Here is a 27,592-nt window from a genome sequence, read left to right on the forward strand (position 1 = left end):
CTCCTGCTGTCCCCTCATGTGCCCAGCCTCTGCCTGGCCATGGTGCTCATGCCACCATCACTGTCCCTCCCCAAGAAGGACCTCAGGGGAGACCGGGGCTTGGGAGACTTGTGGAGTGTGCAAGGAGCGTCCTGCCCATGGAGAGCGTGTGGCAGCAGGGACCGTGACTCCTGATACCCTCAGGACAATTCCTCATGGCCTCCAGACTGCAGCTGAGCCCTCTTCTGGGGACAGCAGGCTGCGACAGAAAAGTGATTCGGTTTCACACGTACCCAATTATCACTTGGCAAAGCAGTAATGGAAACACTAGACATGCATTAGCAGCTGGCCTCCAGGGCTTCCCCATTTGGGGCACTCTTAGCCCAGGACATTTGGAGGCAGTAGCCCCCCTCACACCGCCCCGTGCCCAGCGGGAGCCAGCTCTGCCCCGCTCTCCCCAGGCAGCTCCTGCCAAGATGCTGCTCCCTGCCTGGCCCGTGTTTGCTGGTCCCTCCCTTCTGGATCGATCCCCATTTCCTCTCGTAACGCCAGGTCGCCTCCAGGGCTGTGGTCAGGCCACAGGTGGCCAGAGGCACTAACGCCGCCACCCGCTGGGCTCCGCCTGCTTTGTGGTTGGGACTTGCAAAGTAGCCAAAGGAGAGTGTGGGCTCAGGCAGTGGTGACTTCCAGGGCAGGCGCGATGGGTGCTCGCTGCGCACCCCAGGGTGACAGGAACCCACAGGGGTCCCATGGGGTGTCTGCTGCCCGGTGACCGGCCTGGGCTGGAGAGGCTTCCTTGGCTCTGAGAGATAGCAATGAGCCCTGCCTCAGTTTCACCATCTTTGCCATGCAGGTAGTTGTGGGGAACAGTTAGTTACTGTCCATAAAATGCTTTGAAAATGAAAAGACTCCCTCTGTTGTGTTATTATTATTAATAATAATATCCTCCAGGCTTTATCACTGAAACTGCTGCTGGAGATGGAATTTTTTTATAGCCACAAATGGTTGAGCTTGATTTACGGAGCTGTAGTTTATATGGGTGAAATTATTATAAACACAATTGGTTTATTTACTGCCGCACTAAAGCAGACGGCAGCAATTACCAGTGCAATATCGCCATCTCCACTGCAGGCCCCAGCTCCTTCCACACCAGCGTAAAGCACCCGCAGCTGGGGGCTGCTGCTGATGGGAGACCTCCTGCCCCGAGCACCCTGGCAGACCCCTGCAAGGGGCCCTGTAAGTCTCTCCTGCGTCAGAAAGGAACCCCTTGATGGCTTTTTTGGGCAACAAGCTGGGCGGACTCGGCACCCAATGGTGGTGGTGCTGATGGCAGGGAGGGCATTCGATCCACCTGATGGGAGACACCAGGACAGGAGGGTTTCAAAGACCCCCAGACCAGGCAGAAGCAGAGCTGGCCTGTGGCACAGTGAAGGTGAGACCTTCGCTGTCCCCTCAGAGGAACCCTGCTGACCCAGCCCTTGCAGAGGTGCCCCGTGGCTTGCTGGCCTGTTTGGGACTGCTCCGTCCTGCGGTGTGCCTGAAAATTGTGCCAAACAAGCAAATAGGAAACCATAGCACCACCAATGAGACCAGGAAACATGTTTGCGTGGAAATAACCCTATTAGTTTAAAAAAACGCAATATGCAAAAGCAAAAAAAAAAAAAATCCCAATAGTCTGCAGTGGAGTGAATGCTGAATGTTCCCAGTAATGGCTTTAATTCCTGGAGGTTGCAGAGGGATTCATCTGGGACAGACATCAGCAATGGGGTAACTCAGGAAAACCCCCACAAAAAGGGCCAGCAGTTAGTGGGACTGGCATCCCCTGCCCCAGCCTTGTCCCCAGCTCCCGGCCGGACTGCTCCCACCGCTGCTCACATGGGTGGTGAGGTGGCGAGACCCCCAGGTGCTCACACCACCCCTGCAGGGCCTGATGCGCGGTGGCCCAGGACTGGGTAGCATCAGAATTTGTCCCCTCTTGGGGCTTGCTGGCCCTGGACAAACCTGAAGAGCAGCAAGAAACTGCCCAAGGGAGGAGGTGGCTTTGGCTGTTTTCATTTAAGAAGGGCTTGGTTTTGGGACAGCCTGGAAAGCCACCATTCCGGCATTTTGGGAGGAGTAGCCTCCCAAGCTCCCTCTGTAGCAAGACCAGGTTTGCAGGGAAAGCCACCAGCTCAGGCTGTATCAGGGCTCAGGCTGGCACCTCGACCCATGGGGCTGCACCCTGCTCCCCGTGGGGTCCCCACCGCTTGTCCCCTGCCCCAAGCTCTGTATTTCTGACCCTGAGGGTGAAGCTGAAAGTGTCCCCAGTGCACGGCCAGGTTAAAGGCTGGGAGGGCAATAAGGAGCCCATGGTGCGATCTCTTTTTCCTACAAATGTACCCAGGACATTTTCCATCCCATAAGTAAACACACGGACCAGCTGAGCAGAGGGAGATAGGATGCTGCCATCCCAGCCCAGAGCCCCATTCCCCCGCAGCCCTGCGCGCTGTGGCTGCTCCAGGAAAATCCTCCCCTCTGGGGCAGCAGTGACAGACGCCAAGTTGCTTTGGGACCCACGTGGCTTTAGCCCCTGGGAGAAGCCAAGGGTGCACACAGAAACAGTGTTGGAAAAGAAAAGGAAACAAAGAGCATAAAATGATCTGCGAGACTCCAATTCACTCTCAGGGGTGCAGAGGGCGCCTCTGCCACATACAGCACCGAGAATCATACAGAGCTGCAATATAGAGATCTTTCTATGTATATATTTATAGGTATGTATATATTTATAGTGCACTGCATTTAAAAGAGCCGGGCCTGCTTCTTCAGCTCGTTCCTCTTCCACAGGGCCAGGCGGTCGAACTCGGCGATGGTCATACCGAAGATCTGGTAGAACTCCTCCTGGGAGAGGTGGCGCTGGGGAGAGATGGGATGCTGGGCCAGGGTTGGGGACCGTGGCCACCACCTGGGGCCAATGGCCACCACGTGGGCTGTGTGGTTGGGGAGGGCATGCGAGGGGGGCCGGCGGCATCCCCTGCCCAGCTGGGTGTGATGGGGTGCTGCAACCCCCATCAACGCTCACTAGGCAGAGTGGGAGCACCCAGATGCCTCATGCCTTGGGCACGGGAAACAGCTCTGCCCGGCCAGCACAGCAGCAGGACCACCGTGACAATGTGGTGGCACATGCATGCTCCTGGGGAGCTGTGAAGATGCTCCTCACACGTCCATGAGCCCCTCGCAGCCCCACACTGCCTGCCAGAGCTAAAGGGACAACCCATGGGACCGAGTCCCTCTGAGCCCCGAGGAGATTGTCCCTGGTGGAAAAGGCTCTCCTCACCTCTAACCGAGTCCTGTCCACATCTTTGGGCAGCTGGTTCCTCCCCCTTGTCTTCACCAGGAGCAGCTCATAGGGGTATATCTGCACGAGGACAGGAAGACCATGGGGTAGCTCCAGAGCCAGAAAAGGACAGTTAGGGCACACATGGCAATAAGACCTTGGGGGCGACCAGGACAAAGTCTTCCCCCGCCATGTTTAGCAGGTTTTGGGAGGCACAGCTGCCTCCAGCGCTTGGATGGGACAAGACAGAGGGGGTACTTGCTCTCAGGGTGACGCTAATCCACCTTAAGTCACCTCAGTGGCTCTGGAATAGCCTGCTCACTCTGCGAAACCAGGAGTGACCCAGGGACAAGCGTGAGTAGGGAACCACACGCACAATCACCCTTCTCTGTTCCTCACCCAGGAGACAACTGTGCTTGGCCAAGTGCTTGAGACCCTGGCAGGAGGGGAAGGACTCTGGTCCGAGCCCCACAGTCCTGGGACAGGGCTGTCAGCTGGGGGATGAAGGTAGGATATTGTGGGCATAGGACTAAGCTTCCTCCTGAAGGGCCTGGGGACACACAGACATGTCTCTGGGACTCCCTCTGGGTGGTACTCGCAGCTCCAGCTGCAGCTGCTCCTTGGAGCGGGAGCATCTTACCTTGTACTCTGTAGAGAGAGAGAAGAGACAGGAAAGACATGAGTCACGCTGACCCCTCCACTGCCAGGATCCTCCCCCGGGGCTGCAGGGACCCCCACCTCTCTCCCCTCTTCTCCCTCCAGCCTGAACCTCGTTATCCCCCTCTACTCTGCACTGGTGAGGCCACAACTGGAATACTGCATCCAGTTTTGGGCTCCCCAGTTCAAGAGGGACAGGGAACTGCTGGAGCGGGTCCAGCATAGGGCAACTAAGATGATGGAGGGACTGGAGCATCTCCCTTATGAGGAAAGGCTGAGAGAGCTGGGACTCTTTAGCCCGGAGAAGAGAAGGCTGAGGGGAGACCTTATTATGGCATACAAGTATCTAAAGGGGGGGTTGAAGGAGGATGGCGCCAGACTCTTTTCAATGGTTCCCAGTGACAGGACGAGGGGCAACGGGCACAAGTTAGAACATAGGAAGTTCCGTTCAAATACACGGAAAAACTTCTTTACAGTGAGGGTGACAGAGCACTGGAACAGGCTGCCCAGGGAGGGTGTGGAGTCCCCTTCTCTGGAGATTTTCAAGACCCGCCTGGATGCAGTTCTGAGTAATGTGCTCTGGGCAATCCTGCTTTAGCAGGGGAGTTGGACTAGATGATCTCTAGAGGTCCCTTCCAACTCTGAAGAGTCTGTGATTCTGTGATCCAGAGCTGCCTGTGGTGGGGTAGGCAGCCCCACGGCATCTGGCTCCATGCCTACAGGGTCCCCTGCCCACGCTGCTTCCCAGCCCCGCAGCGCCTTACCTCGCATCCCCCAGTTGACTGCGTTCGTGCTGTCGTAGTGGAAAAGCTCGGCACTGGGAGGCTGCAGGTGGGACACAGGGAGAGAGGAGTGAGAGGGGACACCCTCCAGACACGCAGCGCAGCACCTCCCATGGCCCCAGCAGGGAAGGGACCCACCCACCCCAAAGAAGGACCTACTCCACCACACGGCAGTGGGGAAACCGAGGCACGAGGCGGTGAAGTGACAAGCCCAGGTCACACGGAGGCAGTACCAGATCTCCCGATCCCCAACTGTCGCTGCCCCAGGGTACAAAGCAAAGCTCTAATCCTGGGAAGCAACACCAGAGTCCCTCTGAAATGTGCATGGCAGGGTGTTCAGGCACCTCTGTCCTGCAGTGCCTGGACAAGGCACTTTGGTCCCCAATAAGGGTCATTTTGGATTGGCACAGACCAGCAGTGACAGCAGGGATGCAGAGAAGGGGGGAGCAGGACACCCTGGTCCTGAAAGGGGGCTTTGAGGAGTCTGAGGAGAACGATGAAGGGTGCAGAGACGCCTGGCAGCGGCAGAGCACAGGCAGGAGGCACTTACCCTGTGCAGCCCGTTCCTCCTGTAGGCAGGGAGGGACGCCGACTTGGAAATGAGGGGATCTGCAAACAAGCCACCAAGGTGCGTAAGGGAAAAGGCAGAGGTGAGCCCCACACTCCAGGAGAGCACCCCTGGGCTAACCTACCCCTGTGCTCCCACATCCCTGCCCAGCTCCAAATTCACCCAGCTCTGTCTCTTTCCAGCTTCAACCCATTTCCAGCCTGGCTTCTTCCTGTGCTGAAATCCCTCTCCCCAAAATCCCTTTCCCACAGCAGCTCTCCTGCCTCACCCTTCAGCTCAACACAATCTCCTCTCAGTTTCTCTGACCCGTCCTCTCCTGGCACTGCCACCAGCTCTGCCCCGGTTCAGCTCCACCCTGGCCCAGCCTTTCAAGGGCTCCTTCTTCTCTTCCCTTCGTTGCCCCCCCGGTCCCAGCATCTCCTCCAGCTCAGGCTCTGGACCTCACAGCCACGGGGGATCGGGCTGTGGGCTCACATACTCACCGCTGTCAGCCAGGTAGTGTGTCCGGGGAGCTGCAAGGAGAGCAAAACTGGGTGTCAGGGAGGACCGAGTGTCCCACACCACGCAGAGGTGCCCGTCTGCCAGCCCCATGGGTCCTCCTAGGGGGTCCCGGGAGCCCAGCGGGGCTGAGGGGATCCCTGAGCATCCCCGAATAGCCCCAGCTCCGTGAGGGCAGACGTGCCATGAGGGAGGAGAGCACGAAGCGGGCAGGGGTGTCTGTGCTGCCAGGCTCCCCAACGCCCCCGGGACCCCCTGCACCCCCGAGGGGAGGGGGGCCAGGTGCCCTGGGTGCTGCATAGTGGCAGCACTGCAAGCAAGAACGGCAACCCTGGGGACAGCCAGCAGGTCTGGGGTGCCAAGAGATCCCAGATGTGCTGTTAATGAGGAGGTACACAGGCAGTGAGCCTAAACCAGTGCAGCTGTGCTGTGAGATTTCCAAGGGACCCTTCGACCGCCTGGTGAGGCACTTCACCAGGCTGCCCAGACAGACTACGAACACCCACCGGGCGATGCCCCATCCCAGCCAGGGCACAGGGAACAGATAGAGTCCTCCAGAGAGGAAAAGAGCCTCCCAAGCCCAACTGTGGTGCCCAGCACTTCTCCCACCACCCCTTCCCAGTCCCCTTGTTCTTCCCTCTCCACCCCCAGCAAACTCCCGACAGGGGCTGGGGCCACTGACAGACGGACAGGGTTGTCCTTACAGCCGTTGAGGGAGCCCTCGTAGCCAGCCGTGTGCAGGGCTTCTCTGCTGCTGGCCGAGCTGCGTGGGGGCGTCCAGGGGTCTGTGTAGGAGTTGGACCGAGCCTTCATCTCTTCCCTCAGGATCAGCCTGCCGATGCCACTCTGGATCTGGGCAGGGAGGGAAAGCCACTTCACGTCCCACCTTTCCCTGCCCAGCCCTCCCTGACCGCTGGCACATCGTGGTAACGATGGCACGGCACCTCCTGGCATGGACTCGGCATCTCCCGTCTGCTCCCTTGACCCCAAGAACAAGGTGCCGGGGTGGGGTGCGCTCCCTCTCCTTCAGGCCCCGTGTTGCGGGTGGCCAAGGGGGAAGAGACGGCAGAGGGCAACAGGGATGGTGGTGGCCCCTTCTTGGGTGGCGCAGCTGGGCTGAGCCTCCTCCCCAAAGCCAACCACCATGGAGGCAGCTTGCTCCCGGCTGTCCCCTGCCAGGAAGGCAGGGAGATCACTCACCTTGTGCATTCCCCGGTCGTACCCGTCCTCCTCACCTCCCGACGAGAACCTCCGGGCCCGGGGGGCTGCAAGGAGACACGTGGAGGGGTCAGATGGGGATGAAGGTGGAGGCAGGTCGAGAGGAGACACTCCCCAGCTGCATGGGAACAGCTGAGTCCCAAGGACTGCTAGGATTTTGGGGTTGCTTTGGCAGGTATCTCGGCCCAACCCCAACTTTGGGTCCAGACCCAACTCAGGGGGGATTCCCTCCCAGGGAATGGCCGGGTTTGGGGGCAGGAATGGGTTTCCCCCAGCCTATTGCGGGGCTGTTACCTTTGGGGGAGCCTTGGAAGGACCAGTACTCCGACTCGGAGTGGTAGTACGGGTCCGGGGAGTAGGCAGGGCTGTACTTGGATGACTGTGCGATGTCTTCGCTGGTTTTGCTTTTCGTGGCTGCAGGGAGGTTGTCTGCGAAAGGATGAGGCAGAGCTGTAACAAGGACCCTGACTCCCACCAGCAGGACTTGCAAAGATCCACCCCAGGACGAAGGCGAATCCTCTTCCCTCCCCTCTCCCCAGTGGCCCCCAGCAATTTATGTCCGGGACAGCACAGAGCAGAGCTGGGAATAATCCATTTTCAAACTGCTGACACCTCCTGGAGACAAGGGTGCAGAGGCAGACAGTGGGGACAGTGACAGGCAGAGGGGCCGTTGGGAAGGGACCTGAACGGTTCAGAGCCCGGAGGACCACGATGAGCTCTGGCTCCTGCACAGCGCCCCAGCCCCAGTGCCACCAATCTCCCCGTGCCCCAGGCTGTCCCATCACCCAGGGGCTACGACTGCACAGGCGGGAGGGGACGCAGGAAGGCTCCGTTCTGGCAGGGGAAGGGCTCTCAGACGTTACAGCCAGGGGAAGGCGGCAGTGGGCTTTGCAGCGGGGGGAGCAGAGGGGTGACCCCGGCAGCTCCGGCTCTGGCACGGCCACACACAGAGCTCTGCACGGGCTGGGGACTGAGCCTCGGCAGCACACGTGAGAAACCCAAGGGTTCCTTCCCCCAGAGGCCAGGAGACCAAGGGCAGGCTGTGTGGCAGAGCCATCCTAGCACCCCAGGCGGGCGCAGGGGACCCTGCCAACAGCAGCTACTTACAGCAGTGGGTGCAGCCAGCAGCGGGGCGGTGGGAAAGGAGAGCCCAGGGAGAGAGAGGAGACACAGTTACTGCTCAGCAGAAGCTGCTGTCCCTCTACACACAGAAGCAAGCAGGGACAGTGCAAGCCAGCCCCGCTGGGAGGCACCAAACACCCCTGTGCCTCCCCACCCCAGCACCCCCCAGGTCTGTTTCACCCTGGAGCATCCTCCCAGGATGAGCTGTGATTTGTCTCCAGGGCTCCACACGAAACTGCAAATCACATTTTTCATCCCTTTCTGAGGCTGCTCTGCCTCCTAGCACCAGCAAACAACAGCCACCCTTGTCCCCTCTGCCACCCCTCCATGGCCTCGCTCCCCCTCCCACAGCTATCTCTGTCCCCGGCGCCGCTGACAGCCTTCACCTCCATCCCTCACACCAGGGATGTGGTCCGAAGCTGCATTTTTCTCCCACTGAACCCTGCACTCTGCTGCCTGGAGGGGAAGCAGGAGCATCACCAAAGCCCAGCACCCCAACATCTCCCCTTGCCACCTGCTCCCACCTCCCACCCTGCCCCTAAACACGACTCAGCCAGCCCAAGCCCCGCACTGGTACCCTGCCCCGCTCCCCCCACACAGCAGAGCCCGGTGTGCGGCGGGCAGACCCTACCGTGTCGCTTATAGATGGGGGGTTTCCGGTAGATGTTACTCTCACCAGCAGCTGGTGGCAGAAGAAAGAAAGAAAGGGAAGAAAGAAGGAAAGAAGGGAGGAAGGGGAGGTCAGCATGGGTGTGCTGAGAGCAGCCAGGACAGAGGTCCTGCAGGAGATGCTGTCCCCACACGTTTCCGTCACACAACCGCCTCTGGGTCCACACGTCCCATGGGAGCGCAGCACCAAGCCACGGCTCCGGGATGGGCAGCAGGAGCGCGGTCCGGGCGCTGCCCTCGGCAGCGGTGCGCGCGGAGGACATGCAGTGAGCGCCCCAGCGTCAGCATGCACCGCGGGGTGGCCGGCACAGCCAGGAACCACCGGCCACCCCTGCCAGCCGGCAGCAACGCACCACGGCTTGCGCTGGTGCAGGCTCTCAGGATGCCAGCGCCTGGCAGAACCACCTGCAATCTACCTGGGGTGAAACAACATCAGCCAAAGCCTCTTTCCGCAGCGGAGAGAGAAAAGAGCGAGCTGGGAGGGAAAGCGAGCTGGAGCCCAGTGCTGAGAGCTACAGCCCCCGCACAGGGGCCAGGCAGCGGAGCTGGCGGAGCAGGGAGGGGGCCATCCATAAACCACCGACCGTCAGCAGGAGGGCAAGGCAGGGCAGGCGGTGGGGCCAAACCCTGGCAGGGAGGGGATGGGAGCAAGGGACCATGGTGGGGAGCCTCTGGGTGTCCTCACGGTGCTGTCCCAGGGCATCAGCTACACACTGTGGAAGGTTCCAGGCTTTGGAGAAGGACAAGGGCAGTGGGAGATGCCTACAGCTGAGCAGGGTGGTCTGGGCTCTGGCACCACTGCACGTGCTGAAGGACGGATGGGCAGCTCTGCCTGCTTCCCTCCCCACTCTCCCCTTCTGCCCGCTCCGTCCCCATCCCCGTGGGCTCTGTGTGGCTGGGAGTGGGTGGTGGCCCTTACCTGGTGGCCCCCTGCAATCCCTGCAGAAGGGGAGCAGGCATCTGGCAAGCCCAGAAGACTCTGGGGGGAGGGAGCAGCGGGCCCTAGGGGGAGTATAAAATAGTCATCTGTAGCGGATGGGTGCGGAAAGGCCTCCGGCAGACACGCTTCGGCTCGTGATCCTGGGAGGGGGGAGGCATGGAGGGGGCAGGTTCTCTGCAGGGGACTCATCTTCATGTTGGGGGGGTGGAGGAAGGTCAGGGAAGAGGAAGAAGAGGGATGTTGCAAGGATCAAGCAAACTCCAGGCGGCTCTGGGACGTCCAGGTGGTGATGGGGAGGGAGGAGGGTTCAAGCTGCAGGTCCTGTTTATGGATGGCCTTTACCAGGGGTAGATCCTGCTGCCAGCTGGCTCTAGGCAGGCGGCGGAGCTACGCATGCGACACAGGGGGGACGGCACATGCGGGCATGCCACAGACACGGCGCTTCCCCAGGGACCGGGGTGCTCCAGAGCCTACCTGGGATGTGGAAATGCTTGGGTGCTTGGTATGAGGTTGGAGTGGAGGACCTCACATCTAACTGGCTATAGTAGGGGGAGCTGCGCCCGCTCTCGGTGCCTACGCGGTGCCGAGCAGAAGCAGCCATAAGTGACCGAGAGAGAGAACAAGAGGCAGAAGAAAACGGGTGTTAAATGCAGCGGTGTTAGAAGAGCGGGTGGAGACCCACGTGGTGGGGGTGAGGGGGACGTGCACCAGTCCGTGGTCCAGGATGGGGCGTGATGGAGCAGGGGGAGGTTTCCCGCATCTCCTGAGGAAGGTGAGATGCAGAGGAATCCCCGTGTGCGGGTGCTGTTAGAGGGCAGCAGGCTGCCCCGCTGCCGCGAGAGGAAAGCTGAGCGTGCTGCAGAGGCAAACAGTGACGGGCCCTTGGCAGTGCAGCGCAGGGGTAGCTCAGGGAATGCGGGACCTCTGGACTTACTGACCTCGGATTATCCCAGTTGTTCCTTCCCGGCTCCGAAGGACAGGAAACACGGCACAGATACACTCTGCTTCCCCCCCAACACGCTCCAGGGTGTGCACACACGTGTGTGTGTGTAAGGACGCCCCCATGCAGCACTGGCTGGGCACAAGCACTCTTGTGCACATCCCTCCCAGAGCTACCAAGCCAACTAAGGGGTCTTCACTGGACCCGGGGGTCACCTCGCTCCCCACCCCATCCTTCATGAGCCCCAGCTCAGGTCTGAGCCAGGACAAAGCCCACGTTGGCCTCTCCTCACTGCTCGTGAGATGAGAGTCAGGGAACTGGAGGATGCGCACAGCAGAGTTGGTCACTGCCCCACAGCTCCTGCTGCTGTCAGCCCCCCACAGACCCTCCAGGCCTCCTGCCTGCTTGCCAGAGGAGGGACCACTGAGGTCCCCTGCGAGAAGCAGGGGACAGTTTGATGATCCCCGTTCCACCTGGGGGTCTGCTCTTAGCCCAGCCTGGGGTTGCAGTTGAAATCCTCACCTGAGCGGTAGAAATGGTGGGGGGACCTCGGGATGGTGGGGGACATGCCCTGGCGGCTGTAGGTGGGGGAGTCGATGTAGCCAGGGCTGGAGGCTCGCCTCTGCCGGGTGTCAAAGCTCTCGTAGATGTCCTGGGGACCGGGAAAGGTGTGCAGAGAAGCAGAGTTAGAGCTGGTGGGATGAGGGATGAGGCAGGTCAGTGCCTTGCCAGCCCTGTGGGGAGGTGTCCCGTGGCTGAGTGTCCCTGTGCTTGTGGCCGCCCAGGAGGGTGCATGCTCTGCGGTGTGACAGGCTGGGCAGCATGCGTGTCCTCTGTGGCTGGAGGGGGTCCCCAGGCTGCTCTGCCTCCCCACCACCAAAGCGCAGGCAGCGAAGCCCGAGATTTGGGACCAGGTGATGGTGTCCAGCCAGAGGATTTCACCCTTTTCCCTGGAAACATCCCTTTCCCTTGAGCTTGTTCCCAATTTCCAGTGTCCCCCTCCACGGGGCAGAAGCCATACTCCGGGTCCGCTCTTCCAGGGAGGGCTCCACACTGCTCTCCCCGGGGCCTGAAGGACAGGACCCTCCTGGAGGTTCCCCCATCTCCCCCCACCATGGAACAGCACCTGGGCAGGGGGACATTCCGCAGACCCCCAGTGGTCCCTGGGCAGAGGGACACCCTGCGGTGGCAGCAGGTGACAGACCCCTCGCTGCCCGCCGGGGGCATTACCTGTGAGTACGGGGAGAGGGTCCCCAGGGACTGGAGGCAGCAGGAGGCAAAGGGGGGAAGAGAAAGAGAGACAGCACACAGTTAAGGGGAGCAGTGAGAGATCGAGGTCCCACAGCAGCTTGTCCCACAGAGCTCCCATCACAGCTGCCAGGCAGCGAGGGGCACAGCCAGAGTGAAACCATGGCAGGACGCCGGGCAGGGAGCCCGTGGCTGGGAGGGCGGCTGGCGTGAGGATGGCACCTCCCGAATCGGCAGCCTGCACCCCTCCTCGGAGACCTCAGTGGAGCCCCTCAACGCATGCGGCTGCAAGGGGGGAAGGCTGCTGCGGGGCCATGGCCACGCTGCCTGCACTGTCACTGGGTGAACTGGAGGGAGGCAGGCTTGTGAGAAGCCTTGGGACTGGAGATGTAAGAGACATTACTGCTGGCCATTACAGAGTCCTCTTCCAGGACCACCTCAGGTTCCCCCATCTCTGTGTGAGCTGCTCAGACCCTCTTCTTCCACAGACTTACTGAAATCATCCAGCCCAAGCCTGCCCTGGGGAAGAGCAGGGCAGGGGAGTCCCATGCCACATGCTGCCTGGGCATCATCTCATCACACGCTTGCACAAACGCACTGACCGAGCCCCCTCCCACCTCCACCCGACAGGGGCAGCCCTGCCGTGCTCCAGAAATGCCATGCCAGGGCTGGGTGGCCTGGGCCAGCCTTACTCCCCACTCCAGCTAACGGGGAGCAGAAACCTTGCGTGTAGGACGACTGGCTGCCGGGGCCAGGCTCTGGGCTGCGCCATTGGGCTGTCCTGCCAGCCATCTGTCCCTCCAGCCTGAAGGGATGAACGCGTGCTGCCTGCCCTCCTCTCATGCAGTGGGCTGCGATGGGTGAGCTCCCTGAAATCTCGCTCCTGAGGGTGACATCTCCTCCCCCGCTGCACCGTCTGTCCCTGCACGTCAGGCTTGTGGCACAGCGTGGGCAGGGTGCGGCAATCAGCTAAGGTCGCTGGTTTCCTTCTTACCCTACAGCAGCAGCATCACAGGTTCCCTTCCAGCCCTCTTCCCAGTGACAGAGAGCCTCCAGGAGAGGTCTTACCCTGACTCCTACCTCCCTGCAGCATTCCCACTGGAGCGAGCAAACCCGTATGCAATTTCCCCCACTGCCCCAGACTGGGGCCCAGCTCCCTGCACAGCCCAGCACCGGGCGTATCGAGGCTCAGTACCTCCCCATAGCTATATCTCTCCAGCGTCTCATCCGATGTATATCTGTGATAGGGCTCGTAGGAAATGAGGTCGGGACGCTGCACTTCATAGATGGCTTTAATCTTGGGAAGAGCTGCCAGGTCTTTGTAATTAAGGATCTCATTATCCACTTTAGCCTAGGGAGAGGGAGAGACAGAGACAGGGAGACAGAAAGGAAGAGGAGGAGAGAAAGAAGGGGAGGCTGGAGCACACAGTGCGGAGCCGGCACAGAGCAGAGAGAGCCCACCGTCACACCAGCAGCAGAAGAGGTAAGAGGAGATGCCCAAGAGGCAGCAGCAGGAAGGGGCAGAGGAGCTGGGAGGGTAGGACTGTGTCCCTCCAAGCGCTCCCGGTCTGTGCCAACAGCACTGCCAGCACAGCATGCTGCTGGGGCGAGGGGGCACGGCTTGTCCATGCTGTCCCCAAATGCTGTGCTCATCCCTGGGGGACACCTCATGCTGCAGAGCAGCATTGGGAACTGTGGCTCCCTTCCCCGGGGCCGGTGCATTTGTCGTGCCCCATGCAGACGAAGGGCAGAGCTGTACTTACGCAGATGACACGGTTTGGGGAGCCGATGCTGGAACCAGGGGGCGAGATGGAGGTTTCTGATGTCCTTCTGTGCTGTGGAGGCAGAAAAGCAGAAGACGGGTGAGAGCACGGCAGGGAGGGACCCCTGAGCAGACACAATGCAAGCAAATTGTTGGCTGTGGGGCTGAATTTCACTCAGGGTCCAGTTTCTCTGCCCCTTCATCCACTTGATGCCAGTGCCCGTGGCTGTTGCAGGCTGTCCTGCCATCCAGCTTTGTGTCCTGGCCTCTCTTAGGGCCAGATCTGGAGTCTGGCAAGTGGCTCGGCAAGACCAGTGGGCAGCTGTGGCAGTGGCCAACCAGGCACAGAGAGAGAGAGCGAGCAACACCTCGAGGGGCTGGTGAGGGGACTGCTGTGCTGCAGCGTGGGCCGGTGCCAGCCAGGAGGCAGGTCCCCACTAACAGCCTCTGCCATGGCCACCCGCCATCCTCTGGGCAGCAGGGACGGAGCTCGTGCCAGCCTCCGGAAGCCACCCTGGGCTTGGGCATTGCCACAACAGTTCACCTCCAGCAGGGACTCAGGGACAACATCACCTGGGACGTGCCACCGCTCGGAGATGCCCCTCACCCTGCTGCCTACCTTTAGCTTCTTCTCCGCTCTGGCTGCCTGCTTGCAGATGGGGTGCCACACTTCGGAGCCTGCAAGGCAGGAAAGGGAAAGTGTTTCAGCTCCGCGCACAGCCCAGCCCTGCTGCTAGGGATCCTCCAGCTTCTCCTGCCGTGGGGGAGTCCCATCCTGTCCTTGCTGCCCCCAGCACCGACCTGCAGCCCGCGGTCCCCAGGGAGGACGTGTCAGTGCTCTCTCCAGCAGCAGCTGCATTGAGCAGCCAGTGCTATAGGAGTGCAGCCCCTACGTGCTGGGGGGGCAGCTCCTGGGGGGGGACCCAAAGGAGCAGGAGGTAGGAACTGGAGTCTCTCCATGGGGAGCAGAGGAGAAGGGAGGCGGTGAGACCGAGACCCGAGGATGCAGAAGTGGGGTCACCTGCTGGGTCCCACTGGCTTTCCTGGGCGCTTTCTCCACTCCAGCGCGGCCACAGGCACGTGCTGACTGGGAAGGCAGGGCAGTGGGGACAAAACAGCTCCCAAGCACTAAGATGTAGTGACCAACACTACTAGACTGGGACAGCAAACCCAGGTGTGGTTTTGGCCCAGCCCAAGCAGTGCTCAGCCAGGCAGCTCCTGCTGGTTAGACACTGGGTAACACCGAGCTCGGGGCACCCACAGTCCCCCACACCCTCTGGGATGGCACCAGCAAAGCCACCAAGCTTTGTCCAGCTGTGTCCTGGGACAGATGCTGAGCACGCTCATCCTGCTGCCCATGACAGGGCCTTGCTGGGACCCCGGCTCTCTCAGTGCACAATTCCCCCTTTGCCACTCACGGGATTGTTAGTGACTCAAGGCGACAGGCAAGCACAGGTTACTGAGAGAAAACAAACCCTCCCTCTGTATGGAAATAGTCCCTAAGGCAGCTCTAGGCAGGGATGAACTCCGTGCCAAAACCAAACCCAAACCATCCGGCTGTGCCAAGTGAAAGCCCTACTCCTCCGCTGCTGCTCGCAGCATAAACTGGATGGGGGGAGTTGGGGGCGGTGGGAAAATGGTCCTGGACCACCTCCCCTGGGACTGGGAGAGCAGGGAGCACGTCACCCTGCACCCACCCCAGCCTCTATTCGCTGGGCGCAGGCCAGGGACACATCCAGGCGTGCCCGGCAGCACCCCCCAGCTGTGCAGGGAGCCTCGCAGGGAGCAAAAAGCTACCGTTGAGGAACAAAGTCTCCTCCAGCTCAGTGGCAGGGAAGGTTTCATGGAAATAAATGATTGCTGCGCGGCCCAGGAAGAGCGCAGGGGCTGGGGAGCAGCAGAGAGGGGTCTCTGGCGTTGCGGGTGGGCACCGGGTCTCTGCACACCCTTTTGGCACTGATCGCCATGAGGACCCAAACGGCCCCACAGCCATCACACCTCTGGGCAGCCATGGACGGCTGGTCCACACCCCGACACGGGGCAGAGGAGTCCTTCCTCGCCGCAGCAGGATCCCTACCTGTGAGGTACATCTCCTCTCCTTCCGTGAACATCTGGTGGCAGCGGACACATCTGGCACAGGTGGGGTGGTAGTGCTTCCCTCCTGCCTGCAAGGGCGAGCAGAGAAGAGGGGTCCCTGAGCAAGGCAGGACGTGGTGACCTGCTCACAACCCTGAGGGCGAGCGGCCCCAGCATGACTCACTGCTGCAGACAATGACAAGGTGAGTGGGGAAAAACTGCTCAGGGTGGCCTTGGAGACCACCACAACACACGGAGGAAACCAGGGACCACTTCATCACTAATGCTTCTGACTTGCTGGATTACGAGTCAGACTGGGAGCCTTCTGCTCCCCTCGAACTGTCCAACACACAGGAAAGCAGAGACGGGAGGTCCCAAACCCCCAAGGAAGGTACCCCTACAAACCTCATCCCTAATAAATTGTCCTTGGATTCTGGAAATAACTGAGACCCTCAGCCAAACAGCCATGCTTTGCACCAGCTCCTTCCCTTTACAGAGCTTTGAGGAGAAAACAGCAAACTTGGCCTAGGATGTCGCAGCAAGGAAGCAATAAAGGGAAAAGAAGGGTCCCAAAGATAAACCTCATAAAGCGTAGGCTCCTCTTGCTGTCAGATCCTCCCTGGCCACCATTGACAGCCCTTCTCCTGCTCCCTCAAGAAACTTTTCTCCTTCTGTGGAGCCATGCCCAAACTTTGGCACTAGTGACGTGCTATTCCCCAGGTGAGCGGGAGCTGGCCTGCTCCCTTTGCTCTTTGACAGGGATAATAGCTTTAATTGGTAGCTTGTTGCCACTCCAAGTGTCTGCTAGCATTTCAATTACAGGTTCATTTTCTGGGCTGGGACCTGGGAGGCAGGAGCTGGCTCAGGGCAGGAGGAATCCAGGCTGCACTGTTAGAACTCGACCCCAAAGGACATTTTACTCCCATAATAACCCAAGAGAAGAGGAAGGATAATTTAAGGTGGCAGAAGGAAGACGAGGCTCTGGCTGACAAAGGGGAGGGTTATGACAGAGGAGGATCAACAGGAAAATCTGCTGTTGAGGATAACTGAGAACCTGCCAGGTGATTGCCCATAAAAATCAACCTGGAACTCCATGTCCTTGGGGCGCAGACGGCAACCAGTCGCTTTTTCCCCTCCAGTTTATGCCAAAAATGAGTGGAAGGTTTTAGGGCAGGCAGGGGAGATGAGTGGGAGAGTTTGGACCCCTCTTGCTCTCATTGCAGCGCGCCTCAGCCCAGGGAGGGGACAGCCCTGCACCCCCGTGCCAGCTGGCAGCAGCCCAACCTGCTTCTGGGCTGGCCCAAGTGAGCCCACAACCTAAATATCCCCAATTCACACCCAAAAGCTTGATAACAGGGCCAGAGAGTCACCGGTGGGAGGGCTGCAGAGACAGACCTGCTGCAGAGGAGCAAGGAAGAGCTGGCCCCAGTCCCCCAGGAGGGACGGGAGAGGTCCCTGTGGGAGCCCCAGCAAGCAGCCACCTTGAGCCCTAGCCCAGCCATAGTGCCCCACGGCGCCGTCCTGCCACGGCAGAGGCTCCCTAAGGATGGCCAGTGCCTCCTGCTCTGCCGGAGCCCCTGGGCACAGAGCCCTGCGCGGGCACAGCGCCATGCCAGCACCCGTCTGCAGCAGGCACCCACGGCAGGCACGCCGAGCCGCATCAATTGGAGGAGACGGACATAAACACAGGGAAAAGAGATGAAAAATAACCCAGCGAAAGCCCAGCTCCTAAGTACCTCAGGCCAGTGTGCCCGCAGTTCCCATCGCTTGTATTTCCAGCTGGCTAGAGACAGCTAATGCAGGGGACATGAGGCCCTGATGACTGGTGTGCCGCCTCCCCCCGTCCCTCTCTGAATCTGGGATGGTTTGATGCTCTTGGACCCTCCTAGTTCCCCCAAAGCCTTGCTGTGCTGACAGTAAGGAAAAAAAAACCAAAACCCCACATCTTTTCCTTTCCTATCTAGACTATATGGGCTGTACCAGAGGTCAGACCGCGCCAAAAGGGGATGCTTTGCAGATCAGGGTGTGGGTGTGGAGGGAGGCTGGCTGCTCCACCAGCCCAGTCCCACCTTCTCCAAAAACCACCCAACATCTCAACACCCACCACTCTCTTAAGGACCAACTCTCCAAAACACGCGCAAACCCTGTTCCTTTTATATTGCTTAATATTACAGCTCGTAAAAGGCTGGTAGAGGCTGCAAGGGAAGAGATCTGCTTGTTATCACTTGTGGTCCCTTAAAGACTCATTAATCATCCAAGCCTGGTCGCACAGCTCGGAGTGGTTGGGAAAGCCCGGAGGCTGCTGGGATAGCATGAGAAGGCTCCTTAAGGCTTAAAATTATTTAAAGGCGCCCGTTCCATTTTGCGCTCTGCTGGAGAAGACAATTAAAGCCTCTGTTTTTACAGGAGATGGTTCAATAGCACAAGCAGGCATGCACCCAGGGAGGGTGCGCTCAGCCCTGGCTGGGGGGGGGCGGCGAGGGGGTGCCTGCAGCACCCACGGGCTCCATGGCGATCCCCCTGATCCCCCAGCACAGCCCCCTGGCACACAAGCCCGATGCTCCTCTGGGCTCTGTGATGGCACCTGCGAGGAGGTGGCACCTTGGTTCTGCCCACAGGGACCTTCTGGAGCTGAGGCACATTGCTTCGGGCTCATTAAGAGTCCCAGGGCTCCCTGGTCTGAGCGCAGGTGGGGCAGGAAAGGTGCTAAAGCAAGATGATGGCCATTCAGAGCACCTCATGGGATTCAGCCAGCCTCTTCTCACATCCAACCAGCGTTGGCCAGCCACTCCAGACAGGGAGAGACAATGCTGCGAGCAGAGCCTGGGATGGAAGGCACAGGGAAGAGGCAGAGGACAAAGCTGGAGGGAACGTAGAACTAACGCTGGGAGAACCACCAGCAGAGACAGAGGCAAGCGAGAGTGGGGAAGGCTGCCTCCTTGCCACCGCCCAGGGCTGTCTCCAGCTTGCAGGCAGGCTGCCACCACCCGCAGCCTGTCATGCCCTGCGGAGCTGCGCTCTGTCCGTCCCATCAGACAGGCAGCAGCAGGAACATCCTATGCTCATCCTGACTCCACTGTGGTTGCACCAAGTGACGAAAACCCCGAGAGTGGTGCAGCGAGGAGGCAGCGGTGCCTGAGGGTGCCAGCCAGGCTGGCAGCACAGCCTCCGAGCTCAGGGCAGGGGTGCCAGGTCCCCTCTGGCTCCTCTCACCCGCCCTCATACACTGGACATCCCATACCATCCATTGCCCATCCTGCTCGCCCTGCTGGGGTGGCTGAGGATGCTCTGTCCTGGCATGGGGTTATCAGGGACCAGACTGCCCAGGGAAGCAGCTGCAGGGATTCAACCTCCGGAGACCCCCTGTGGCTTCACCCTGCTCTGCTCAGATGTTTGCTAATCAAGTGGCCCCACGATGGGCAGCCAGCCCACGGCAGCCGCTACAGTGCTGAGCTCATGCTCACCACAGCCAGTGTTGGGATTGCTGCCGAAGCCTGGAGTCAGCAAAAAGCCTTCCCAGGCAGAGGCAGCTCCCTGAAGAGGGGGAAGATGCTGGAGGGCTTCTGGCACCCAGCTCCAGCTTTGTGAGAGGTGCCCTGGCCAGGCTGGGTGCTTTCAGGCCAGCCCAGCTGGCAGGACCAGAGGGGGTGACCACTTCTTGGTAGTCTGTGAGTGAAACAGGCTGGAGATGTCCCGGAACAGCTCTCGACAGGCTGGAGACCTATACAGCCACCACCACTCCAGGCCCAGCATCCGCAGTCTGGCTCACTGTGGAGCCACAGTACCTCTGATTTTGGGACAAAGCTTCCTATCACTGCTGTCTGGAGATAAGCAGGGGTGTGGGTGCCAACGCCACCCACATCTTCCATTCCCACGAAGGGAAGGTCTCAGGAGTGACTGAGAACACTTTCAGCATTGCTCTGTTTCTACACCGCCACAGCCCAGTCCCACGGCATCAGCAGGGGGTCTAAAAACCATAACAGGTTTAATTCTGATCTCTTTCTCTCTGCCTCCTGAGCCTTTAGTTTGCCCTCAGACCAGATTTTCCGGCTTTTTCTTTTCCCCTGCAAATGTTGGGGCAGAAACAGAAAGCATGACAGGACACCTCACCTCCAGGAGCAGGGACCACAGGAAGGACCTGACTGTCTGGCTGACAGAAGGACCAGCCCTGACGGACCTCTCTGTCCCTCCCCAGCAGCAAACCCTGCTCCCTCCACCCCTCCCACCGGTGCAGCTCCACCATCACCCAAAACATCCTCCATGGCCACCTGCATCCATGCCTTGCTGTGGGATCCCCGTGGGATCCCTACATCCCTGGGTGGCTCTGCCAGAGCAGCTTCTGCTGGCCAGCAAGGTGATGAGCAAAGCTCCCTCTGGATTTGGCCCAGGGCAGGGGACCCCCTGCTCAGGTGGCTGCCCTGCGAAGGGGTGTGCTGCCCATGGGCAGGGTGCTGCAGCCCCTTGTCTGGGCTCCTCTGCAGCGGGCAGCCGCGTGCTGGATGTGTTTCCAAGGCAACAGGCAGGCTGCCTGCACAGGGATGCACTCGGAAGGTAGGCTGGGGTGAGAATGGTGGGGACACTCCCGAGCCAGGCACGGCAGGAGCTGGTTAAGGCTAGCGTCCCCACATCTTGGGCTCCAGACATGTCCCTGCACACCCAGGCCACCGCGCGTTCTGGCTGCTTCTGGAGCTCCAGTACCCAAGCCACCTCTCCAAAGGTCTGCAGCATGGTGGTGCTCCTTCCCCCACTCCCACCTTCCAGAGAAGGTGGTCAGACTGTGTCCACACACCACCCCAGCAAGAGCCATGGCCCCGAGAGACCAAGGGCAGCATGACATGGGTGAGGGATGATGAAACTCCCACACCTCCCCAAGGCATGCAGCTCTGGGCAGGACGCACGCGGTCTCTATTACAGACCAGGACGGGGTGGCCATGGCCCCGGGACTCACCTCCAGGACCCTGCCGCTGATGTACCGGTCACAGGTCTCACACTTGATGCCGAACTGGGCATGGTAGTCAGACTCGCAGTACGGGATGCCATCCCTTTGGGAGAGGAAGGAGAAGGGGGTGAGTGGCGAGAGACCCGGGCTGGGCACCCCCTCTCTGCAGCCCCAGCCCCGGGGGGCACAGCCTGGCAATGGCAGGCACGGCCAAGCTTGCCGCTGGCACGGTGGCACTCACTTGCTGATGTACTCGCCGGTGAGGATGATCCCGCACGTTTGGCACTTGAAGCAGCTGACGTGCCACTGCTTCTCCAGGGCCAGGAGGGATTGGCCTTGCTTGATCTCCTCCTTGCAGCCTGCGCAGTCTGGGGGGCACAGAACGGGGTGGGGGGTGTGGGACCACCGCAGCTCCCCATTGAAGGGCTCGGCAGCGTGGCAGGAATGCCCACATCTGCAGCCGCACGCCGAGGGACCCTGGTCGTTTAACCTGGTGCACCCCTCGCACCCCGAGGAAAGCCCTGCCCCAGAGAACCCCCTTTTCTAGAGGATGCTGCTGTTATAAACGCCCTGCTCCTGAGACCGCTCCAGAGGCAGCCCCTTGGGGATCATTTCTTTATGGAGAATCTGCCACCTGGAGAATGTCTTTATGGAGAATCTGCCGCCTCTGCTTGTTCCCAGCAAAGGAGCCAGGAGGACAGTCTCCTGCTGGAGCTGGGACCTCTGAGGCGCTGCTGGCACCCAGCCACCCTGACCGAGCAGCGGCCGTGGCACAGAGCCGGGTCTCCCTGCCGGGCGGCGAGCTTGCGCCAGGGCGAGTGCATGGCCACTGCTGCCCTGCCAGATCCCTGGGGGCTCCCCTCCGGGGCGGGAGCGGTGGGAAGTGTCGGGCAGCCAGCGCAGCAGAGGAAGGGCTGTGCTCTCCGGCAGCCGCGTCCGGCCCCGCTGCGGTATTTACGAGACTCCCTTCCTTCCCCACTTCCCCTGGCTCCCGTCAAGGCTGGGAGCAGGAAGCACACGGGCCTCGGACCCCTGACCTTGACTCCTCCTCGTCCTCTTCTCCCCCTGGGCAGCAGGTTTGCCCGGATGGGGTTTCTCCTTAACCCCCTCCCTGCCGCAGGACCAAGGAGGAGCAGCAGCGCGGCACAGGCAGCCCGAGCAAGCTTTTCCACCCTGCTCATCCCCGGACAGCTTTGCACCACGTCCCTGCCCACTGGACAAAGCTTGAGGGAGGAGGATTTTTGACTCCTGGCAAAAAGCAGGCTGGCCAGCTGGGCTGAGCCGGGATCCATTCCCTCTCTCACACAGGTCCTGCTGGTTTTTGAGATGCTCACAGGGCTGGGGCCGCAGGGAGAGGCTCAACATCCTTCTTCCAGGGATGTCCTCCCTGCAGAGGGCTCCAGCTGGCAAACCTCCTCTGCCATCCCTTCTGGGAGGCCCTGCCAGGGCCACCTGGGCAGCAAGGGGCACACGCAGGCAGCAGGCCACATCTGGCTGTTGCCTGCAGCTGCCTGTGAATAAAGCATGGTGCCCTCGGGTGACCCTGCGCTGCAGGCTCCGGAGGAGAGCCAGGGGAGGGGATGGGAAGGGAGAGGAAGGCAGGCGAGAGGCAGCGTGTGGCTGCCCTTCCCCTGCCTGCTGCCCCAGACCTGCTATGGGAGACAGCGGGGTGCTGTCTGCTGGCCACAGCCTGCTCTGGGCCGCTCGGGGTGCCCACGGAGGAAGATGGGGGAAGCCCCGTCCTCTGGCTGGGGCTCATTCAAACCCCACCACATCTCCAAACTGCGTTGAGGCCACGGTGAGAGCTGGGGGAAGACAGCTTGGGGTGGCTCCCAGGGACCCATCAGCAATCACTAACTCAATCCAAACAGCCACCACGGTGACCAGGTGACAAGGATCACGGGTGACACCACAGTCCTGGGTCCAGCCCTGGCTGCAGGACTTGGCCCCAGGCACTGATGCTCCAGGTCTTGCTGAGCCGCAGCAGCCAGGGCCCCCACCTGGCCCCCCCACGGCTCAGCCCGCTGACATGGCAAGGCTGGGCACCACGGTGTGGCACAGCTCCCGGCTGTCCCTGCCCTCTGCCCACATACTGTGCCGAGGCGGCCCCCCGGGGACTGACAGCAGCAAACATGGGGCACACGGGAGACTGCAGCACAGACGTTAACGCTGCAGCCCCCTCGCCCCAGACACGGGCTGAAGCGAACCCCGCGTGCAGCAGCTCCATGCTGCAGGGATGCCCTGCCAGCACCCACAGGATGCTTCAGCGTGGGGCTGAAAGCCACCGGCAAGGAAAGGCTGGGAGAGGACAAATCCCCATGAGAGGGGAATGGCATGAAGAGAGGAACAACCTGGTGTCAAAACCAAGGCCAAATCCACCCAAAAGAGCTTGTCCATTGTTCTTGATAACTTTTAGCTTAGGCTCGCCAGCACAAGGGGTTGAGTATAAAGCAGCTCATAGAGGCAGCGAGTAACAGCAGCGTCGGGGCAAGCAGTCCCGGGACTGGCACTCCGACAGAGACCTTGGTGCAGCTGGACACAAAGCAACATTTGGGAACCGCCTCAGAGCAAACTCAGCTCCAAAACCTTCCCGCTGCCCCAGACAGTGCCGGCCTGGGTGGCGGCACCCGCCCAGGTCACCAACAGGCCAAGGGAGTTTCCGAAACCAGCGGTGACCTGCAATCCTGGGTGGAGCTGCGGGAATACCCTGTTCCTCCTCCGAAACCTCCACAAACACCCATGGCTCCATGCAGTGCTGCACGCTGGCCCCAAAGGCCGTCCTGTCACCCCCCACCACACGCATACACACACACACGGTCCCTCTCCTTGCAGCCACCACGTAACACGACAGCAGTCAACTTACGGCTGGGCCCGTGGATCTTGATGGGTTTGGTGCTGATGAGAGAGTGGGAGCAGTTTTGGCAAACACAGTCCTTCCCGCTGAACGTGACCTTGTCTCCGATGGGGAATGGCTTCCTGTGGCCAAGGAGAGGTGGAGAGGTGTGAGCCGCTCGCTCCCCACCATGCAGTGCTTGGGGCTGCCCTGGGGCTCCAGCAGGACTCATGGTGCTGGGGAGCAGAGGGGCTCCAGGCAAGGGCTACAAGGGGAGGCAGAGAATGTGCACATGTATTGGGGCAGGAAGACCAAAGCAGGCATTAAGGCAGGTCTCCAGGCTGCAAAGGGAAGGGTCGGAGCTATTTCATTGCCTCCCAAGGGTTTCCACTAAGGAAGTGCAGAGGAGGTGGCTGCTGCAGTGCTGAGCGGGGAACGAGGGGCTGGGGGTTAACGAACAGCCCTCTGCCTGGAGCACAACCAAGGGCTGCACAGGGCTTCTGCAGGGGTGTCACGCACCATTGATGATGGCTTCAGCTCACCTGCAGGTGCTGCAGACAAAGCACTTGGGGTGGTAGGTCCTCCCCAGGGCGGAGATGACCTCTCCGGTGATGAAGTCCCCGCAGCTGTCGCAGCGGGTCCCGTAGAGCTGCTGGTAGTCGTGGGTGCAGATGTACTCCTGGTTCTTAAAGAAGAAGCCCGACTGGGCCAGGTCGCAGCCGCACACTGCAGGGGGAGGACACGCACTCGTCAAAGGGGCAGCGGGCAGGTGCAGCCCCGGGGCCAGCTGGGATCTCCCAGCCCACCTCTGCTGCCCCTCCAGCAGCAGTCCCAGGGCACCCATGAAGACCCAACTTTCTGCAGGTATCTCGGAGGGTTTCCCTTCCCACCGGACACGCTGGGGCCTTCCCCCAGCACCACAAGATGTCAGTGTTGGGCTGTGGCAGGTGCAGGATGGGGCTGCCCAGACGGCCGGGGCTGGGCATTCCCAGAGGAAAACCTGGCACTGGGAAAGGAACCCCTGCAGCCCCTACTCATCACGCATAAACCATGCCCAGGAGGGTCTGTAGCATCCCGTCCTGGACCCACAGCACTTGGATGGGGCTCAGTTCCTCTATTTGACACTCACATGGTGTCAGGAAGTCAAGAACAAGACTGGAAGGAGTTGGGCATGCCCTAGGGACAGCTGGGGAGAGGTCTTCTCTACACCCTGGGGCATAGCCTTCTCTATGATGAGCCATCTGCAATCCCTGGCCTGGACAATGAGGCCGTGCCTTAATGGGAACAGGTCCTGGGACACCCTGGGTTTGGTGTTCTCACTGCTTGTTTTTCCATAGGTGTCCAGCCCAACATCGCTTCCTTCCCTGCTGTGGGAACCGTGGGTGGTGCACAGCCCATCAGAATAATCCAAGGAGACGTAGCAAGCCCTGGCCCTCAGTGTCATTTCCCTCCTACGTCTTCTCCATCCAGAGAGACCTTGAGAGCACCAGATCCTCTTGGCACCTCAGGAGCAGCACAGGGACCAGGTCCTAGGGCCTCTGCATGATGCCCATCACCTGTCCTGCAAGGTGATGGGGTGGAGGGGAGAACTACAGAGCAACTGAGGACCCACTGACACAGCCCCTCTTGGTCTCTGCTTTACCCTTTGTCCCCACGCACCCCTCTGGCCTGTCCTTGCACATCTCCCTGTGCCCATGGTGGCACAGCAGCCACCCTCCCAGGGCACAGCTGGACCCGCCAGCTGCAGGGCCCACAGGGCAGAGATGCAGCTCCTCTCCCGCAGAGCATCCCCTGGATGCTGCTCCCCGGAGCTGTGGGCAGACAGCCGGGGGGTACAGGGCCAGCACCCCCCGCTCTCCAAAACAGCCCGCCAGCCTTTCCTCATCAGCGATGAGGGACAGGCCACTTGCTCTGGGACAGTATCAGGAAGCAGAAGCAAGAAAAACCGTGGCAGGTCTGGGCCCCGTTTGCCATGGGACCCGGAGCACATCCCCAGTCGTGCCAGGCTCCCGGGGACACGCTGGGGACAAGCTGCAGGGCTGGCGCGGGAGGCGGTGGCAGCCAGCCTGAGGCAGCAGGGGCTAAGAGCTGTGAGGGAAGGTGAGACAGGAGGATTTCCTCTCATTATTTATTCCCTTTCACTTGGAAATCAGGCAGCGAGCACTGCCAAGCTCTCCCTGCCGGCTCCTGGCCCCTTTGAAGCCGGTGGCTGTCTGAGCTCTTTGTCTGGATGCGCAGCTTCAGCTCCATCCCGCACACTGAGCAGGGAGAGGGCTCGGCACAGTGCCCCGAACGTGTAGGTCATCCCCGAGGGCAACCTGGGGCCCACACCCCCTCCCAGAGATCTGGGGCTGCCCACCCCACGGGGGACGGGGCTGCAGCAGGGGTGGTGACAGTCCCCTCCAGCCAAACCCTCCCTCCCCGAGGAAGGAGCAGCAAAGCATGGCCAAGGGGACAGGGATTTATGTCTTGCTTAGCACAAGGTGCTGTGAGCTTGGAAGACCAGAGACCTTTAAAAAAACCCTGGTAATGGGATGCTTTACAACCTACGGAACCAGCCACTGGCCTGGCTGAGAATGGCTGGGCTGCTTTAACGAACGTGCTAAGGAGCCCTTCAGCATCAGCTCTGGGCCATCAGCTTTTACGGTTCCACAGATCTCTTGTGCTCAGGGAGGATTTGAGCAACCTCTCTCCTCTATTTCCACCAGCCCGCGGGGGCCACCGAGCCCCAGCTGCAGCACTCGGCATCCCAGGGCACCTCGGTCACATCCCACGTGCGGGTGGCAGCGATCTGTCACCCACCCCCAGCCCCGTCAGGAGCCGCTCCGGCCATCTCCCCCACATCGCTGCCTCTCAGCTGGATTGGTGACACCTCCTCCTCCTGATTTGGGAGCAGGCAGGCAGCTGAAGGATGCAGTGCTCCCCCCCGCCCCAGTCGCAGACAGTATGTTTGGGACCGGTACAGCGCAGGCTGGTGGTATTCAGGGAGCTCGAGGGTAACGATGGTCTTGGCCACCCCAATTCACAGCTCTGGCATCATGCAGGGACATTGCCCGCACCGTGCCAGCCCTGCCTGCACCGACACATCCACCCCTCCAGGAAGCTGCCACCCCTGGGTGTGTGACCACATCTCAGGTCTGTCCCCAGCCTTTTGCTTTCCAAACTGCACCCAGGGCGATGGGGCAACCTGGCCACCAACTCTCTGGGTGTCACCGTCCTACCTTGGCAGGTGAAGCAGCGGATGTGGAAGTGATTGCTCTGGACGCGCACCACCTCTCCCTTGCAGGTGTCCCCACAGCGGTAGCACTGGATGACGGTGGAGCTGCTGCCAGGGGTGTAGGGGTTTTGCTGATAGGGAACTGCTGGCAGAAAGGAGGGAGGGAAAAAACGAGAGAGGGGAAGGGTCTGTTAGCATTCAGGACACAACCGGGCATGGTGGCAGTGACCCCAGCTGGGCACCTACAAAAGAGCCCTCTGGAGACTGTGACACAGCAGCCAGACACCTGACGATTGCTAAGGGCAAAGCACAGCCGAGACCACGCTGGCGCCCAGTGACTCTGAGCTGGGTGCACGTCCCTGTCTGGATTCGGGATTTCCCTTGTTGGGCTCACAGGTCTGCAGTCCTGAGGGCTGTGCAGTGCAAGTGCCCGGGCACCCCTCCCTGTCCCTGCACGGATAACCAGGTCACCTGCACCATCGCCCCGAAGCCATGCAGAGCTCTCTGGATGCTCTCCTGTCTTCTAAGCACCTGCAGAAGGACAATGCTGGGACCAGCTACCCACCGGCTCTGCTCTGCTCAGCCCTGGGGCAGCCCTGGCTCGCTGCTGACCTGCTCAGAAACACGCCAGCGAGCACTGATTTGGCAGCAGCATGGGAAGGAACTGTTGTTTTTTTGGAGCTTCCACTTGTTTGGTTAGGAACTGGATGGAGAAGTCATTTTTCAAGGAGCTTTCAAACATCACAGCAATTGAGTGGTTAGCCCTGGTGGGACTCTCACCTCCTCAGCAAGGAGCAGCATCCCAGCCCCGCTGCTCCTTCCGGAGCGGCA

The 27,592-nt window shown here is 60.6% G+C and overlaps 1 protein-coding gene across 6 annotated transcripts in view; it reads right to left on the reverse strand.

Moving 5' to 3' along the window:
- Nucleotides 1-2,704: 2,704 nt before the first annotated feature.
- Nucleotides 2,705-27,592, reverse strand: part of ABLIM3 (actin binding LIM protein family member 3) — a 56,469-nt gene continuing 31,581 nt past the window's right edge. The window contains exons 2-23 of one of the 6 annotated variants that reach the window (XM_063349107.1): nucleotides 26,766-26,906; nucleotides 24,087-24,270; nucleotides 23,575-23,687; nucleotides 20,953-21,079; nucleotides 20,721-20,814; nucleotides 15,774-15,861; nucleotides 14,316-14,374; nucleotides 13,698-13,769; nucleotides 13,130-13,285; nucleotides 11,917-11,946; nucleotides 11,209-11,338; nucleotides 10,221-10,319; nucleotides 8,769-8,819; nucleotides 7,310-7,444; nucleotides 6,998-7,062; nucleotides 6,502-6,649; nucleotides 5,782-5,811; nucleotides 5,282-5,340; nucleotides 4,714-4,774; nucleotides 3,933-3,940; nucleotides 3,293-3,373; nucleotides 2,705-2,871 (exon numbers count right to left, since the gene is read on the reverse strand). In XM_063349107.1, coding sequence (XP_063205177.1) covers nucleotides 2,758-2,871; nucleotides 3,293-3,373; nucleotides 3,933-3,940; nucleotides 4,714-4,774; nucleotides 5,282-5,340; nucleotides 5,782-5,811; nucleotides 6,502-6,649; nucleotides 6,998-7,062; nucleotides 7,310-7,444; nucleotides 8,769-8,819; nucleotides 10,221-10,319; nucleotides 11,209-11,338; nucleotides 11,917-11,946; nucleotides 13,130-13,285; nucleotides 13,698-13,769; nucleotides 14,316-14,374; nucleotides 15,774-15,861; nucleotides 20,721-20,814; nucleotides 20,953-21,079; nucleotides 23,575-23,687; nucleotides 24,087-24,270; nucleotides 26,766-26,906 — 2,045 coding nt within the window. In that variant the 3' untranslated portion in view covers nucleotides 2,705-2,757. Of the gene's footprint in view, nucleotides 2,872-3,292; nucleotides 3,941-4,713; nucleotides 4,775-5,281; nucleotides 5,341-5,781; nucleotides 5,812-6,501; nucleotides 6,650-6,997; nucleotides 7,063-7,309; nucleotides 7,445-8,768; nucleotides 8,820-10,220; nucleotides 10,320-11,208; nucleotides 11,339-11,916; nucleotides 11,947-13,129; nucleotides 13,286-13,697; nucleotides 13,770-14,315; nucleotides 14,375-15,773; nucleotides 15,862-20,720; nucleotides 20,815-20,952; nucleotides 21,080-23,574; nucleotides 23,688-24,086; nucleotides 24,271-26,765; nucleotides 26,907-27,592 lie in introns of all 6 variants that reach the window. The other 5 variants (XR_010072906.1, XR_010072907.1, XR_010072908.1 and 2 more) reach the window with 5 other exon arrangements.

The sequence above is a fragment of the Chroicocephalus ridibundus genome, chromosome 11 (assembly GCF_963924245.1).
Source record: "Chroicocephalus ridibundus chromosome 11, bChrRid1.1, whole genome shotgun sequence".
Lineage (NCBI taxonomy): Eukaryota > Metazoa > Chordata > Aves > Charadriiformes > Laridae > Chroicocephalus > Chroicocephalus ridibundus.